This window comes from Acromyrmex echinatior, chromosome 15 (genome assembly GCF_024713525.1).
Source record: "Acromyrmex echinatior isolate Ae372 chromosome 15, ASM2471352v2, whole genome shotgun sequence".
NCBI lineage: Eukaryota > Metazoa > Arthropoda > Insecta > Hymenoptera > Formicidae > Acromyrmex > Acromyrmex echinatior.
Window position 1 is genome coordinate 7,472,171 of NC_141866.1, and position 18,836 is coordinate 7,491,006.

An 18,836-nucleotide genomic window follows, 5' to 3' on the forward strand; every position below is an offset into this window, starting at 1 on the left:
CTATCTTTCGCAGGAACTCTATGTTTATAATCTACATACGGCTATTAAAATAGAGTAAGATTCTTGTGTCAAAGATTATGCACGAAGATATAAAACAAGTATACATATATCACTTAAATACAATACACATATTAACTATAATTATTAAAGAGAAATTATTACACAACACATTAGATGTAATTTATTGATAAATCAGAAAGAATTATATCTACGTTTTCTATTTGTACTTAAAATTTTTTTTTAATTCACGTGATTTGTTGTCTGGAGTAAAACAATTTATAATATCGATCCTGTTAGACACATATGTAAATAAATTTTATCAATAAACTACTATTTTCACATCTCGTTGTATATCATAGGCAACGACGCGACTTTGAATACGGCGATGTCCGCTCCGAAGAAGGTGAGGTCGTATTATGGCTAGCCCCACCGAGAGGTCCCCGCGTTCCGATGAAATAGTGTTCGTAATCCGGCGTAAGTTAGCGCGGCCCGATGCCCCACGGTGAGGAAGACGAGGCCCAACGTGGTGCCCGTGAATGCCCCCGCGAATGCGTGTACTCGTGAAGGGCCCATTCGTAAGTGTGCCTTACGACGCTTGCAAACTATGCCATCTTCGGCGCGTTACAAATCCTACGCGCCGTAGGCATTACATATATATTACAAATATATAAGAAAAATAATAAAAGAGTAAATAATAATATGATTATTGAAAAGCGAAAGGTGTTAAATACAGAACAGGTGGTTGTCGTGTGGCAAATATATCCTTCTTCTGAAATAATTAATTTTTTAATTAGAATTAAAATTTTTTAATTAAAATATTTTCATTTATGAAATTGATTTAAAAAATATATACCCTCTAAATCTGAATCAGCGGATAATCTACTGAAGTGGCATACTTGGTACTGAATTATCAGCATATCATATTAGCACATTTGCCACTGGATAATCAATGAAATTCGACTATAAAGAAAAAGAAGTTTAAGTACTATAAAATTAAAATACCGATATTTGCACGTTCTAGCACATTGTATTTAATTCCAATCTTACAATACAATATACGTTGAATGTGCTACACTTATATGCTGAAGCAAGGTTTGTTATAGGTTAGGGATATTACATTTCATTAATTAATTAACAGTGATATATTTGATTATCCACTGAGTCAGATTTAGAGAGTATATTTTTAGCTAAATACAGATTTGAAAATAATTTTGTTTGGATTATGAAAATAATAATGTAGGCGCTTAAGTACTGGTTGCTTGAAAACTAAAAGTTTTTGCAGCACTGTCTCCAACGCTTAAGAGCGTTCTATATAATTATTTTCTTAATGATCCAATAAAACAATTATCAGATTTATCTAGCAAACTTTTAAATAACAACATAGTAGTTTTTTCAATATATAATTGTTTTTTAATTTGTTGCGACTAATATTGGAAAATAATGGTAATGCACGACGTTGAAGCGTACGCTCTCATGACCGTTAAGAGAGTCAGGAATATTAAATGATCTTGTGGAGCAGTGTTAAGAGAGGGACGAGCTCGATTCGTAAGAGACCATTCGTAAAAACGCATACGCGCGCGTTTTAAACGAAGGTGTCCCGTAGAGGCCCCTATCTCTTCCCGAGGGAGGAGGCATACGTGGGGCATCGCGAACGATGCATCACCGTTGCACCCCACGCGGCGCATCCCGGTATATTAGTCACCGGAGAATGCGCACCAACCGCCGTGGCCAAATTGAGTCTTTGCTATAAAGTAAGCCGTAAAAAGGGTGGCGGTCATGGGGAAACGCTCGCTCGTGCGCGGGAGGCAGAGAAGAGAGCATGAGAAGAATCGTGAGGGGACTACAAAGGGAAAAAGGGGAAGTGGCAGAGAGCGCGAAGACATTCAAATTTATGGTAATGCTCGACCACTCGGCGCGAGGTTATCGATCTCGTCTCTCTCGCTTGTTGTTATCGCCGTTATTAATATCACTCCTGTTATTGTTATTTTTGTATACAATCGTAGGAGTTGCGGATCGCGATCGAGCGAGATTTCGCAGAGAGACCAACATAGGAGAGCGGGACGGAAGGGAATTCATGAATATTAATTCACGAGAGTATTCGCGTAGCGCTACAATCATTAATCTATCAGTGAAGTATTCTCGGCGGGTGATTATACAAATTATATGTGTTACGATCCGTACTTATGGGTGGCATTTATTTGAGACACGTGTACCGCGACGACGAAAACAAGTTGCGCTACAATTATATATTTGCACGCTGGGGAGATTTATAATCACTGGAAGTGCGACGTCCGAATTATCGTTGAATGATACATTCTCTCAAAATATTTGTATCGATATACATATATACCGTGTTGCATAGTACCGTTCCGGATCGAAGTGATTCGGACGGATTAACGCAGAAGATTTGCGAAGGTCTGCTGCGTTAAATGTATACGTACATAGCTGGCCGCGAGATCTCATATTTCTTGTCAAATGATAAAATGGTTGTTATATGGCCGATTCATGTAAACTTCACTTGCTTGCATCTGCCTGGCCGCGGCATGGCATGGCGATACGACTTCAAGTGGAGTACCCCGATGGTACTCGTGCGAGAGAGGAAAGTGATGGAAAGAGGAGGAGGAAGGGATGGAGAAGAAGTGATGGAGAGGCAAAAAGAGAGAAAGAAACTGAAAGCGAATAAAAAAGTCACGACACGTTATGACTTTATAGCGTTATATCCTGCTGCGGAATTGCAGGTCCTAATCCTTTGTCTTAGCTGACTGTTGCGGCCGCCTGCGAGTTTTTGTTGCCCAATTTATGGTTGTTAGGATTTTAACATACGGCAATATACGGCAGTCACGCGCGTCAGTCGAGGTGCGATCAGTGTGTTGTATCACGTGATCCACGAAAGATGGCACACAACGCGATGAATAATAGGCCGGGCGTGATTATCTATGCACGGAAATTAACTTTCTGTAATTACTCTAGCAACGATTTTATAATTTCTTGATTATATAATTTCTTTCCTTCGCTTCAAATACTTTCTCTAACTATAATTAAAGAACTTCGAGATCCATTTCCCTAAATATGTTAACACTGCATTGAAAAAAATATTGTATATTATATTTTAATAAATTATTTGTTTAAATAATGCTAAATTTTTACTAAATATAAAGTAAAATTTTTACTATATATATATTTTTATTTAGTATAAAATCATTAATTTAATTTAACTATCATTTACTTTTATTGAATAAATATTTATTTACTGTAAGTAAATGTTTAGTTGGCACTATTCAAATAAATATTTATTAAAATTTAGAATTTTATTTTCAGAGTAGAAATACTGAGCGGATATCGTTATAATTTTTAGTTAATATTATATTTCTCGTGTAAAAGATAGGATTCTGAAATTTTTTGATTTTTCAATAACTTAATATCTTCGTATTCTTTGTTCTAACAAAATATTTAGTTTTTTTAGTAATATATCAATTTATTTTTATAATAATATATTCACTTAATCCTTCAAGAAACATTGATACTTTTACTATCAAATACTTTTTACACTCGTAAGAATATATAATAGGAAAATGAAATCGTTTCACACTACTGGAAATTTACTTCGCTCTCGTTGTTCGAGTTTTAATCTTCGATGGTCGTGCGTGCTGCGAGTGCGTGTTTGTTGCCAACAGACCGGAAGGACGCGGGTCAGGTGAGCGTCAATCCCCCTTGGCGAGCCGTCAGGGTGGTCTCGTTCGAAAGTTCAGAGATTCTCATTAATAGCAGATTTTTATTAATAACAGAAAATTTCGAATGATTCTTATTTCAGATTGGCATTTCTGGGTTTAATGTTAATCAATAATCGGAACCAGTGCAGCTGTATCCGCAATACGGCGGATTCGTCACTAAATATTCGCCGAGCAACGAAGATGTTTCGCAATGGGGTGTACCTATATTGCAACTTATTCCAATATTTATCATCCGTGCCGTATTTCCAAAACTTTAACTAGCTGCAAACTCGTGTTCGCAAACTACCGAATAGAGTTTATTTTCTCCGCTTTCTCGGAGGAGAAGGATGGCGCGCGATTCCATTGTCCTTCTCCCGTTCCTTCTTTCTCTCTCTTTCTCTCCCTCTCTCCGCGTAAGCATGTATTTTCATTGAAACTCCACCCACCACGAAAGTACCATTGTTCGAATATTCAAAACGGAGACGTCCATTGTGGTACGTTAGAATGGGCACAATGTGATTCCTGTGTTGCGGTGGGCGCGTGCTGCGACTTACAACTTGTCCGTGACTTTTTTAAAATCTGCAGAAAATAAAGTAGGAGGGATTCGCAAACAAGTGTGCGTACGATCTTCGATATGATTTGGCCATGGTGGCGATAATATCGATCGTCATAACGATCGTATTTATCGATCTGCAGAATCTTGAATGAGGACGATTATCGAGCCAAGGATAATGAAACTTGGGTTTTTTTAACGACAATGAATGTGCTACGACGTTAAAGTGGTCTTTTATTCATAAATCTTCGTCGCCGTTGCAAATAACGTCGATACCGGAGGAAAGTAACGCTGAATAATGTTTCATAATGCAGTATTGAGGTAGACGGAGAAAAAAAATATGAAGCGTGCTTGTACAACGTAATATAGTCTTTCTTTTAATATAATGAATTCAATAATAAAGTAGACAATAATATTAATAATAAAATAATAGTACTAATAATATGTCAATGTTAATAATAATAATAATTCATGATAGCAATAATACATATGTATGTATAAGCATATATATTATTGCTATTATTATTATTATAAACATCGACATATTATTGTTACGACTATTATTTTATTATATAATATGAATATGAATTCATAATAATAGAGTCGACAATAATATAATATTAAAATAATAATGAAAATAATAATAATGTGTCGATGTTAATAATAATAGCGATGATAGCAATAATATATATATATATATATACACGTATGTATACATACATGTGTATATATTTTTTTTTCTGTTTATATTCACATTCAGGACTATGTACAATTTAATTATTTTACAGTCGAATCCGTACGAACAAGCGAATAAAACCTAATAGTCATAGCATATATCTGTATTATTACGTGTACTATTCACAACAAATAGATTCTCTCACGAAGGTGCGACAATGTACACAAAACGTGCGTTATATTTATATATTTATATAATTTTTTTATTTACCTCTTTCTCTCTAGCCTTCGTCCGCAAAGCGGTACACTCTATCCATGTTTTCCTTTCTCTTTCTTCTCTCTCTCTCTCCCTCTCCCTCTCTCTCTCTCTCTCTCTCTCTCTATCTCTATCTCTATCTCTATACTTTTCTGATTATTTACAAAAAAATTTACCATGTCTATATAATTATGCTATGATATACGTGTCAACGAATGCACGAGCACCGACCGTCTTCGTCAGAGTATACCGATACCGCGAACGCCTTATGTTATCATTTTCCCTCCTTTTCCTTCCCCCCGTTGAACTCTCCCGTTATCACAGATATAAATAAATGTATTCTTTACAAAACAATGTACAAGTTCCATTCAACGCTCCCTCTCAACCGCCGACGATGACTTGCGCGCGCGCTCCCGTTTACATTTACGCCAAAGTACAAAATAATAGTCGACTTTTCTTCTTTTTTCTTTTCTTTTTTCTTGAAAACACGACCCGACAATCTTTCGCAGTTTGCGCAAGATACTAGTGTCGTGCGTCCCTCGGTTGTCATTACCAACCACGGCTTCACGAAAAGAGGGACGATCTGCGCGATATACATATAATATAAAAAAATATCAACAACTTTTTGTTTCGAGCACCGTGCACGCCGCATTTCCGCTTTTTTTTTATTGCAACACATTCGCGATATCTTCGTATTTCTCGCGTAAGAATTATGAGTAAAGCCATTCTCTTCTTTAAGAATATAATGCTGATCAATAGTGACTATACCTACCAACAAACTTAAAATTATCCATAAAAGAAATGAATAATTGCAAGAAATACAACAAAATACAGCATTAGGCAACAATCGAATGCAACACGTACTATAGGAAAAATGGTATTACATATACGAATTTATGTCTCTGATGTCCCGGTTTGACCTGAGAGATGCGCGAGTGCACGGTTGTCGCGCGAAAAGGGACGAATTTGATCCTTAACGATTTATTATTCAATTTCTCACCGTATCTTCTCTCGTCGCTGTTAATCTTATTGTTAGGCGCATAATTTTGCGCCAACTCTATCCATATATATTTATTTATACTTATAATATAGCGATGTATATTCTGCGGCGAGAATCTCTCTTTTTCTCTGTAAAATCCTTAAGACGCGTCACCCCGATAAAATTTCGTGATGTAGTAGGTACAGCCTTAAGATCTATGGCCTAGAGTTACTTGCGTGTCACCGTGTGTATGTGTAATGCGTAGGTGTACTATTTATCATTCCATCTCTATATGCGGGTATTCGGGTATACGTTAATATTTCATTCGGATAATTAAAGGAGTTAAAGGTAAGTTTAACGATAGTAGCTTTGTAATGCGCTACGCTCTGTTCTTTCCCCTATTTTCATCTTAAACCTACAACAGGTAGATCGAGTGTTTCTTTTTACGCTCTTTTTCTCTTTTTTTCTCTATATTCGTGCCGCGCGCGACTTGGTCGAAGTATATTATCGCTCGAGCGCTCTGAAACTCCCTTTCTCTCTCTCTTTTGAGCCGAATTAAACGACTGATTTCGAGCGACGACCGTTAAGAAAGACCCAGTTACTTCGTAACGAAGAATTAGTGCTATCTTGCACATTGCCCGTATATAATTCGCGATTAGTATCTTCGCGATCTCGGAAGGAGCGTATCGTTTATTCGCCAATTTGCGAGATATTTAGAAACGATTCGTCCTTCCATTGGAGGTATTGTATATGTATACATGTACGCGATCTTCGATGCGAAATCAATACGAATTCTCGAAGTGATCTGCGCGTCCTTTATTTACAAAATCAACAATTCTTCATCACGCAGTGTTATTCCAAAAATCTCGTGACGTCGCGGAACGATCGGTAATGAAACATTGACTAAACGAAAAAGAAGGATTCACGATTACATGTGTGGGGTGTGTGTGTGAGTGTACGTGTGTGAGGACGATGTACACCGGCGGTACATCCGAACATTGAAGACGATTGCGGAAAGTTCATGTTCTCTCGTGGCTACTCGACTTGGGTAACTTGAAAATCTTCTCACTCTTTCTCATTCGAGTTTACTTCAGCAACGGGGTGACGCAACACGCGCTGCCCCATGCCCCGTAAACCCATCTTCTTGCTGTCAGCGGTCGATGGTACCGATCGAAAATATGGCGGCTCGCAGCTCTTGCTTGCCACATGCTGAGGAGAGTGCGTTGGGAATAAATCCTGCGCGCTCGGCCCCCATACTTTCTTCTTACCCGGCCCCCGGTGTCGCTTCGCCGTACGTAGCCGTGCGTAAGCAGGCACTTTGACGTAATTCTCCTAATTCCTAAATCTCCTCTAAGCCGTCTCTTCTCGCGTACTCCCGCTTCGCACAGTCGCTCTTCTACCCTCTCATACGTCTTTTCCAAGTCGCGCCTTCCAAGAGGTCGGGGAACGATTTATGTATCTCGAAGAGTCGACCACCTTCCTCTCTCTTCTCTTCCTTCCTTCCTTCCTGCTTGCCTGACTGCCTCTACCCACTCCTTACTCTTCGCACTTCTTTCTCCCTCCATCTCTGACGTGAAGTCAAGATAACGCTAATAAATCCTGAAACCACTCAGGAGCGCGTATTTACAGTCCGGCCGCAAGACTTCCTCACAGGACCTCTCCCTCAATGGCGCCACTTTATTCTGCAACAGAAAAATGAAAATGGTTTTAGATCGACATCGCTGTGTTTTCTCTTTCTTTCTCTCCTGCGTAGAAGAAAAAAGGATTATTAGCTGCGTTCAGGAAAAAGTTTTACAATTATTGTAAGATTCTTTAATATGATTGGTTCTTGCCCTTAATTCTTCATTAAATTTAAATATATAATACCCATTTTCACTTTAATTTCGATTCAATTTATTCTTTACCTTTTTATTATAAAAATTAGAAAAAGATGAAGAGTGAGTTGAATCGAGGTTACAATTAATCTACATTGATAGAAACGGACATAAATCAATCATGTTACAGAATTTGACGGCAGTACAAAGCTGTTTTTTCTGCTGAAGCATTGTACACGCAACTAATGCCCGTTTTTATCAATGTTTAACTTTAATCTTGATTTAACTGTAACTCTTCATTGTTTTCTAATTCTACAACAATTGAAAAAAGATGAACAGTAAACTGACCTGAGATTAAAGTTAATCTATAATATATTGATAGAAACGAACATTAATGTAAGAAGCATGTTATTTCTAAATGTTTGGTTCAAGTACGCGTTATATTTCACACGTTTAAACAATATCGAAATGCACGCATTATTTTGACTTCTTATTTTATATAACAAGTCATAAAAACTAACACAAAGTTATGGATTATCAAGCGAACAATTATGGTCTTCGAGGCCTGGTGTATAGTCGTTGATAAGACGCGCGACAATTGTGTACACCGTTCGACGAGCAGACAATCGGTTCAAATAGCTGCTAATACCCATGAAAATGTCGATGCCTTTGTAAACTCATAAACGTACTATTACTAGAGCGCTTACATCCGTAGCGGTGGAATCGACGATGCGTACGCACGCTCGTTTGCGCCTATCGATACTCGATTACCGTATCTCACATCGGTGAATGGTGTCCGTTTCACGATCGACATGCCGAAGATATAGATCCCACGCCAGGATCGGTAAAAAAAAACGGCAACCATAGGAAACCTGCTCATTATGTATCGCAAGGCTATTTTTGCGACTTTAACGGATAATCGTTTGCCCCGCGATATCATGACAGCGATTGTCAGTGTTAATAAACGACAAACCACACGTGCCGCAAGATAAAATGCGATCGTTATGCAAAACACGTTGCTCACTCGACCATTACCGCCGGTATCGTTCGGCACTAAACGTTTATACGCCCGTAACTGTTTGCTACAATTGTCGACTACTTTTGCATGACGTATTTGGGACGACACGCGAGTTACATAACAAGGACTTTGATAGCAACAATACCTCGTAAATCCTAATTCTTTGGAAGATTAGAATGTAATTTCTAGGCACGAAACTCTTACTTAATCGTGACAATTTATGTGGAATTATACTAATTGCAGACCAACAATTTTTACTTTCCAAACTGATAAAGTTTTTACTTTCCAAACTGATAAAGTTAATGCGATCAAAAATTGCCCATAGAAATCGTAATCGCTATTAACAGAACTTTATACTAATAATGAAAACACTGATGGACTAATATATGAATAAATCAATATTCGATTGCTTTATCGCTCTTTTACTTAAAAAACGAAGCAACTAAAATTAAGTTTTTTTTTTAAAAAAAAAGAAAAATTATTTTTCAATTTGACAAAAAATTATTGACTAATTAAATATCTGCAAAAAATATTTCTTAAACATAATCCAATTTTTATTATTTTCATTTCATTCTTAAAGAACCTTATAATTCGACGATTTTTTTATGAAATTCATTTTTTTATGTTCATAGGATACGTTTATTTAATTCATTCATACAGGTATTAACTTGAAATTATATTTCTATAATTGTATAATTTTTAAGAGAGAGCAATATTTCTTTCTTGGTGACTAATCCGATAAAATCGACATAACTTTTATCACACATTGTTGTTGGTCTGCTATATCAAAATTGTACAAAAAATATTAGTCATCTGTTAAATAATTAAATGTAATAAAAACTCCAAAATTGTTTTTTAAGTTTTTATTACATTTCACTAAATGTTTTATATATACACAACACACACACACACACACACACACACACACACACACACACACACACACACGCGCACGCACGCACGCACAAAAGTAGATATATATACATATTGAAAACAATATTAAAGAGTATACACCACTACGCAAGGTCTTTTGAGCGAAACAATATATAGATTTATTAAATATAAAAAGAACAATTTCAAAATATATTATAAACGTTTCGATCTGAATTTTTGTTATCGTTATCTAGAATCAGGACAATCTTTTCTTTTAACAAATCTGATTTTTTGGCTAAAATTCTTGATGCAGAATCTGGAAATTATGCGTTCGAGCACTTAGCCATTCCTTTCAAATTATAGACACATTGAATATAATCTGTCAAAGGATGAATTTATTTAATCTGCATATAACTCATTATAACGAGCGTTTTTCACGTCAATTTTTATTGACAAGACTCTAGTCTCACAATTTAAGGCATCTGTCAATCTAATTGCGATATCTTTGTTTTAATTAATCTATCAATTCAATTGCGATAACATCTTGTTTAAAATGAATGTATTTATTATATGTATTTATTATATGTATTTATTATACTGAAGATGGTCTAATTAAGACCGAAACGTTTATAATATATTTTGAAATTGTTCTTTTTATATTTAATAAATTTAAAGGTTTTCCCTTAATTCAAAGAAAGTTTCTATAATATATTTTTAAGGTTTTCGAAAGTTCTAATGAACTATGAATATAAAGACCAACGTAAATATAGAATAAAATCATAAATCTCTTTTCGAAATACTGCATTTTAAAATTAACAGAAACAGAAGTAGAAATATTACGGGACTCCAGTAATAATCGATTCAGCTCTAAGTAAGGTCACTTTCCTGAGCGTTTCCTGAGCGACGTTGATCGGTGCTATGGCGATACAACGACACATACGAATTAATCGTGTTTCGCCGTACAATTATGCGGACACAGCGACACGCGATGATATGCGCGGTGGAGGGCCGCCGGGGAGATTTCCGTGGTGCACGATTATAAACGAGATGCCAATATCCATTTTGGCCGACGTTTCGGAACTGACGCCTCCGGCACCACCGTGGCGAATATTTCAAAACGGCTACACGGGCTGTCTATCCTGTCTGTCGTATCCCTTTTCCTCCATTCTCCTCGTCCGTTCTCATTGCGCTCCACGTTCGTTCGCTTCGTTCGCTTCGCCGGGTCGCGAACAAAATGACGCGTCGATCCGGATGACAAATGTTGCGCGATTATGCAGCAAGTCGTTTCGAAAGTTTCCGCAGTGACATCTGGATGTTACATGCATGCTGGTTACCACCGACGAGGCATCGCGTCGCTGTCTCTTTTCGCTGGGCAATAAACATTTGTGATTATCATTTATGCACCGCGGCCGCACCGCGCATCCCCGCTTCCATTTCTAGTGCGTAAATTATATTATGAAACTTGGAACGATCTATGTGCGCGATAAAAATGTCTCCCGACATTTATCGCTATCAATTCCAGGTGACCTTGCCAGTTTTAATTTGATAAAGCGAAGGAGAAAAAAAACTCTGCGATTGTATATACGCAGTTTGGGATCCGCAATCGATGACGTTGCAATCGATAACTGGAAAGATTATTTCACCTCAGTGTGTCGAATTGACGTTAAGGATATATCGGGTGTATAGTCTCTGCAAAAAGTAACTGGAATTGAAAATTTATATTTTCCATAAAAAAAGGAATGTTATATACGTATGAAATAATTCAATATTTATATTTAGCAATACAATTTTATAGCTTTAATTTTTTAATTTTATTTTAATCATTTTTTTAAATATAATAGTATAAAATTTAAAATATGTAAAATTTATTTCTGTCGTGTAATATGTACAATAAACAAATTTTATTTAACCATTAATTTTCATATGGTTTCTTCAATAATTTTTTGGGATGATTAAGTTAAGTCGAAACGTTCCATAAATAATATATTTTTTTTAATTAATAAAATTGTTCTAAACATCTTAATTTGGTTCATTCAATTGACCTTCTATAATATACCTTCTATACAATTTATTTATTTTTTAAAAACATATTATATATATATTTCTTATCGAAATAATTTTTGATCCAGGGAATATCAATCATGTAACTTTTTACTTAGAACAGAAACGTGAAAAGTGAAATTTTTTTTATGTGTGTGCGTATATATGTACATATAATACATACGTAAAAATTTCCTCTTCACATTTCCACTCTACAGAAAAAAATCACATGATATTCTAGGTTTTAAATCGCCGTCAAACTTTTGTTACTTTTAAATATAATATAGATAAAATCTATAATTTTTTCATATTTTTTTCATTTTTGCTAAAAAATACATATAATATAAATACATATAATATCCTTAAGGTAAGACGTGTGACTGTCTTCTCGTAAGAACTGAATCTCAGGTGATAGATAGATAATAGAATTCTATTCATATGTCATTAATTTGAAATAAGCCAATGCCGCAATCTGAGTGCCTTTTCTTTTTACAAGTGCAAAGCTGCTTATACTCGTTGATGTCTCGATGATTGACGCTCTATAGAAAATCTGTTTATTCATTCTCATTATCTTCAACAAACCAAAAGTGGTGAAACGTTTTATTTCATGATAAAATTGTCAAGTATTTAAATAGTACCTATATAAACGCTAAATCTTTCAAGCTATTCATCTATAATTTATAAACATAGTGAATTAACTGCAGTTGTGCGTTTCTTTAAATAATATCTTGACATATCTCCGTGATAAATTCACATTTGAACGATCATTGACGTAGCGGATTCAAATCTTACGACAATGAATTTCCTTTCGTGCGCATCTATTTGTACTCTAGAGACGGTATTATAATTTATTTATGCAATCGCGGCTGAGGATCGTCGATTACGAAAAAGGATCATTCAACGTGACGTCGTAATTTAACTATAGTCGAGGGAAAGATAGCGCGGAGATATCGTGTTGATCGACATCCGCGATATTGTGCGCTTAGAACAGTACCCCCCGAGGAGGGAACGATGAAATTGAACGGTGAATGCGATAACGCGAATTTCATTGCTCGAATTGTCCGCTACCGGATATCGCGGGACAGCGAATGCTCCACTAATAGCAATACGCTATCGTGTAATTATTGCGCTGGTCTCATGTGGCCGGTCGCGGTAGCCTTGCATAATGTAGAAGACAGCCCGGCGCATGAAATTATAAACATCAAACAATCATTAATTCAATGAAAGCACCGGTTTACTGGGGAATTTTAATAATAACTCACGCTGATAGCTCGACTTACGTTACGCATTTTTATAAAAGGAGTTAACATTCCACTCGCGTATCGACACGAATTATTTCCTTGGAAATTCAGCAGCGTGTATGTGCCTCTATAATGATTTAATTATAACGTGGTCGAGATAAGCGAGAGAGTCTGTTTATTTTATAACTTTATTAATAATCTCGTTGGAGTTTGTACACGAGCACGGAGTGTTTACTCGGTAATGCGTAAGGGCATAAGGATAACGAGCCATCTCATACGCAGATCTTTTACGCGTATACGAGTACGATCATCGTACCGAAGCGAGCAGCAACGTTAAGCGTCATTTTTTTTAATAAGTCGAGATAGGATCTCTCGCCTGTATATCTGTCCGGTTTTAGAATTAACGTGTCGATTTATATTCAGAGGGGCAAAGAAGCACATAGGAGCGCGCCATGCGATCTGCGGTCTGCGTTTTTCCCAATCAATAACATTTGCATCCGCGTCGCCCAGTCGAGCGGTCGAGTCACGAAATCACGTGAATGATAGCGACGCCTCGCCACGTCAGGGTCGAAAAGGGTGGAGATGCGTGCTCCCAGCGATCTTTCCCCGATTATCCAGGTAGCAACGAAGCCATCTAGCGCGCATCTAGGAACATAAATCCGTTTTCGCTATCGTCTTCACCTCGGCCCTGAAAATCTCACGAAGCCACGTTAGACGACATATGTGCGATAAACCGCTCGCAACGTGTGTTGCGTCTCGCAAAATGGAGGTCGAGGACAAAGAAGGACGCGGTATACTATGAGCGTATCGCTTCTGATGAAACCACCGAGGTCGTACGGGAATTCCAGAAACGCATGTTTCTCAAAGAAGCATCGGCAACAGTAGGCTTTTACCTTCTAGAGAAAAAGAGATAGAAAGAAAGAAAAAGGAAGAGAGAAGAGAGGGGGGGGGGGATACGCGGGAAACCGACGACGTGTTCGAAGATTTATTAAGCAGACACCTGAATTCCCCCGTTCGGAATCTCGAAGCCGTTAAAAAGATCTCCTATCCTTTCGCGCCTCCGAGGCAGATCACGGGTGCATGGTGGTCGCGAATTTTATGCAGATACCGTGAGATCGTGTAAATATCGCTAGCTAAAAAGCGATGATAGACGCGGGTCCACCCAAAGAGGAAGAGCTTAGCTCGAATCTCGAGCATTTGGTTACCATCGTCCTAATAGCGATTAAACATCCTTGCGCTAATTGGCAATTATAGGGCACAGGCACTAAAGGATTTTACTTCTCTGTATGGAGGCTGTCTCTTCGTGGTTCCTGTTTCTGCCTCCGATCGCCTCTTTTCGAGTGCGATCGGAAAGAGAATGAAAGAGGAGATCGATTCTACCTCGTGGTAAGTGCTACAAAAGGCGCTGCCTTGTGCGACCTGAGCGACTCGCGCGCACGTGCACACAACACACATACACACACACACAAACACACACACACACACATCGCTGTATATATATATATATATATATATATATATATATATATATATATATATATATATATATACACACACATATACATTTTCTCTCTTTCTTTCCTTCCTTCGTATACCTGTCTGTTTGTGCGCGACAGGAAAGAGGGGACAGAGATCGAGAATGGTCCGGACCGAAGCGAGTGCCGGTCCGAGAGAACCGAAAGAGGAGAGGATAGCATTATAAGCGCATCCGAGATGCGAACGCACCGACGCGTTCGGTATATACACACATGGGGGATAGGGAAAGGGAGAAAGCGAGGTGACGACAGCGAAAACTAGTTTATTTGGAACGCGGCTATAAATTAGGATCAGATCGCCGCGAGATAAGAGAGCACCGGCTAACACCCGGTTCCATCCGAAAAGACGATCCCCTTCCTCTTTCCCCTTTATCCACTACCCCCGTTCCCCCATTCGCCGTCCACCTTTCTCGCGTTCACATCGCGTCGTGGCATCCTACAAAGACAACGACGAACGTTCTCCGATACGCAGCAGCGTCGCCCTGGCTGGCGATTCTCTCGAGTCTTCATAGTCTTTTTGAAACGAGGCAACGAATGATATGCTGAGATAATTTTTCTTGCAGTCCGTCTCCTCTTATCGAGCATTCTAAAAACTTTGGGTCTAGATTTACTTTTTTTTATTGCGAAAATAATTAATTAGTTTTGAAAATATATATTATTTAATTATATGTGCTTTAATGCAACACAAGTTGTTAGTTTATTGGCTCATAGCTCTTTATAGCAACTTATTTATTTATTTGAGCCGGTTGTTCCTATTTTTAATTATAATATTATTTCTTATACATTCAGTCAGAACCGTTAATTATTTCCATAATAGAAAAAAGTAAAATAAGCAAAGTTTTTAGGATGTTGTTAGGATGAGAGAGGAAAACTTGTTATTTAGACATATATTACACACTAAGGAAAAAATATGATTGCAATTATCATAATTTATTTATAATTCATTTATTTATCATTCAATTTTAATTTAGCCAATTATACTTATTTTTAATAGTAGTATAAATTAACTTATAATTATTATTACTAACATTATAGCACTAATAAATTATAAATTTATCATACAAATATAGTCACAAACATCAAATATTTTTTTCTCGCTTCTATCAATGTAGATTAATTGATCTTGGATTAATTTACTTTTATCTTTTCTAGTTCCGAGAATTAGAAAAGAGTAAATTAAGTTGAGATTGTAGTTAATCTACATTGGCAGAAATGGACATTAGTGAAATAAAAAAAATTCAAGATTATCTCTCGACTGTACGGTTAGAGGCTGATGCGCACTTTCCACGCAATAATATCGATCCTGTCGAGCAGATTCCCATTGCTATCGGATACAGGTGACGGAGAGACTCGGGAGAGGGCCGCTTTACTAGAACTGCTCTCGAATCGGCGCGGAGAAACTGGGAAATGCATTTTCGCGAGGAGAGCGATTCGGCTCCTTTACGATTCCGTCGAATCAGATAACGTTCAAAGACTCGTACTAGCATCACGACGTTACGGATACCGCGGGAGGATTCGCTGAGAAGAATGGAGAAAGAGAATGAAGCGAGGGTAAGCCCTGGAGATGAATCCCGCGTATCGTTTGTAAGAAAACGGGTGAACAGTGGTTCCGACTCTCCCTCCTCACATTTTATCTACGAATGCCGCGAGTGAGAAGACGCAAACTCCGGCTTTCCCCAATACGCTTTAACGATAGCTTGCCGATTATCGCGGACAACCGTTTTTCTATCTCTTTCCTGATTTTATCGTTTCACACAAAGTCGTATGCTAACGCATTCGTCCTACGATCGTTTACACGATGCACGACTCGAATTGAAATTTGATAGAACATCCGAAGAGCAACGGCTTTTTATTCATAGACCTTTTTAAACAATGCAATGATTTGTGTAGAATTTATTTGTACGATAAATTTGTATGTGAATCGTTAACGCGACACACATATTTTACGGAAAGTTTGCGGTAATACTATTATAGTCATACGTTGGCTTCTCTTACGATTCTTTGAGGTATCCATCTTAGGATTAAGCCCGTTAGTAAGGAGATTTCGTTCGTGAGACCCAAATGCGAGACTGGACCGGAATCGTCCGTTCAGTCACCAACGCGACAGGTTGAGGTGTGTCCAAATGTAGTGTTCTAACACACGCGGGCACGCACGGTATACATAGGCACATGTGCGCGTACACACATAAAAACCTACGGCTGATGTAGTAAGAGAAAGACGCGGTTAGCCAGTGGTGATTCCATTCACTGATTGAAATCTCCGTCCATTTGTCACTGTCAAGGAGGTGGCGATAGCCTTTTTCTCTCTATTTCTCTATCTCTCTCTCTTTATCTTTCTCTACTCAGTCGTTGCCTCTATCACCATGGACTACCCACACGCTACTCAATGTGTGTGTCCGATACCATTATTATTTTAACTCGGGTCGCTCAGCTTAACGACCAATCGACACGCCGGATATTAATTTCTTATCGATTGTTTCTATGGTGTCTCGAGTTTGGCGCAACACCAGTTCGACCGGCGCGCCTTTCGCGTCGTTCGCGCAAGCGAGAATCGTTGTATCGATTTTCGTGCCGATAAGCCGGTCATGTACCGTTGCTTCGGACAACTTACCTTTTCCCCCCTCTCACCCGTCCCCTTCTCCGTTACCCATCTCGTCGACGCTTCTTTCTTTTACAGTTGAAAGTAAATTACGAACATCGTTCGGCGTGATATTAACGCGACCATAATACTACAGACTGACGAAGAATTTTAACTTTATTGTTTTGTAGCAAAAAATTTTCGACATACATACGTAAGCGAGAAACGACGTAGCAAAAGGAATGGCCGTAAGCGATAAAATAATATAATACTGTCACTTACCTTGAGAAAGATGACTATCGCTTCCTGGATCTTGATACGTTCTAAACTGGTGAGACAAAGCCACTACCCATCGATTGCGAACTGAAACAAAACATGCATTTTCTTAATTCTTGTTTATAATTTTTTTATTATGAGATTTTTTTGTTACATGCCGAATGAAGATTTATACGTTTTTAAGTAAAATAATTTAGTAACAGTCAATATTAAATGACAAGATTTAACGTCAAACCGTTTTTCCACTCACCCTTTGTAAAATGGTTTAAATGCGGTGGTAGCTTCCGTGGGTGGCAAACTGGCAGTGGTTTGATGCTGGTGAAGAATAGAATTCTGGCCAACTGATGAGAAGTCCTTATGCGGTGAGCTCTGTAGTCGAGAATTAAAGGACGAGGCACTGCTGGTCGATCCTGAACTCGACGATAGATAACCGCTACCGGGATGATTCGCGCCGTAGGGGATATTAGGATTGCCATTAGTTGCGGCACTAGCGGTGTTGCCACCAGGACAGTAACCGCCCGGTGGTGCTTGGATCACTCCGTTCGGTGTAGCCACCTTCATATTGGGCGGTGTCTGGGGTGGAGTGTCCGTGCCAACTTCTGGAAACCCCGCTGCCGCCGCCGCTGAAGAGGACGCGCTCGAGCTCGAGCCCGACGACGAGTTAGGATTGTAATGAAGTTGGCCACCGGACGATGACGAGAGGAAGCCACCGTATCTCGCAGCAGCACCCGAGTAGGGCGCTGTCGCTGCCGCCGACGGGCTCATCCCCGCTGACGAGGGTAGAGCGAATGAACTTCCCAAGTTTCCTCCGCCTCCACCGCTACCAGCGCCACCTCCCGCACCTCCTGGACCGAGCCACGGTTGTTGCGAGTGATGATGATGTCCTTGATTGGGCACGTGATGTTGCTGTTGTTGTTGAGGGTAATGTTGCTGATGATGCAAATGGTGATACTGTTGGTGATGGGGATGTGATGGTGGTGGTGGCGTTTTACACGCCGCCGTGTCCGCTAGGGACCAGATTTTAGGTTTCGTTGCAGGGATCGGTACACCACCTCCACTACAATCCGATTTGATACCCTCTTCTTTCAAATGATCTTCACCGCCATAACCTTGATGATGGTGATGGTGATGCTGCATCGTGTGGTGAAAAGGATGCTCGCTCCGTCGGCGGTCGTCCTCAAGATCTAACTCGTCCTCATCGTCGAGATCCTTCTCATGCTGTAAAAGCTCCGCTTTCACATGCCTCATTGGTTCTGAAAACAATCGAGAAAATTTATGACATATTGAA

General features: G+C 38.5%; 2 protein-coding genes across 5 annotated transcripts in view; one reads left to right on the forward strand and one right to left on the reverse strand.

Annotated features, from left to right (window-relative positions):
• The window catches only part of LOC105147015 (sosondowah), a 355,053-nt gene that overhangs the window by 190,066 nt on the left and 146,151 nt on the right, over window positions 1-18,836 (forward strand). The window lies entirely within an intron of this gene.
• The window catches only part of LOC105147013 (homeobox protein caupolican), a 76,048-nt gene continuing 61,686 nt past the window's right edge, over window positions 4,475-18,836 (reverse strand). For all 3 annotated transcript variants that reach the window (XM_087413827.1, XM_011057715.2, XM_011057717.2), the window contains 3 exons: window positions 17,799-18,801; window positions 17,555-17,635; window positions 4,475-7,855 (listed from right to left, as the gene is read on the reverse strand). In XM_087413827.1, the coding sequence (XP_087269953.1) occupies window positions 17,596-17,635; window positions 17,799-18,801 (1,043 nt within the window). In that variant the 3' untranslated portion in view covers window positions 4,475-7,855; window positions 17,555-17,595. The remainder of the gene's footprint in view (window positions 7,856-17,554; window positions 17,636-17,798; window positions 18,802-18,836) is intronic.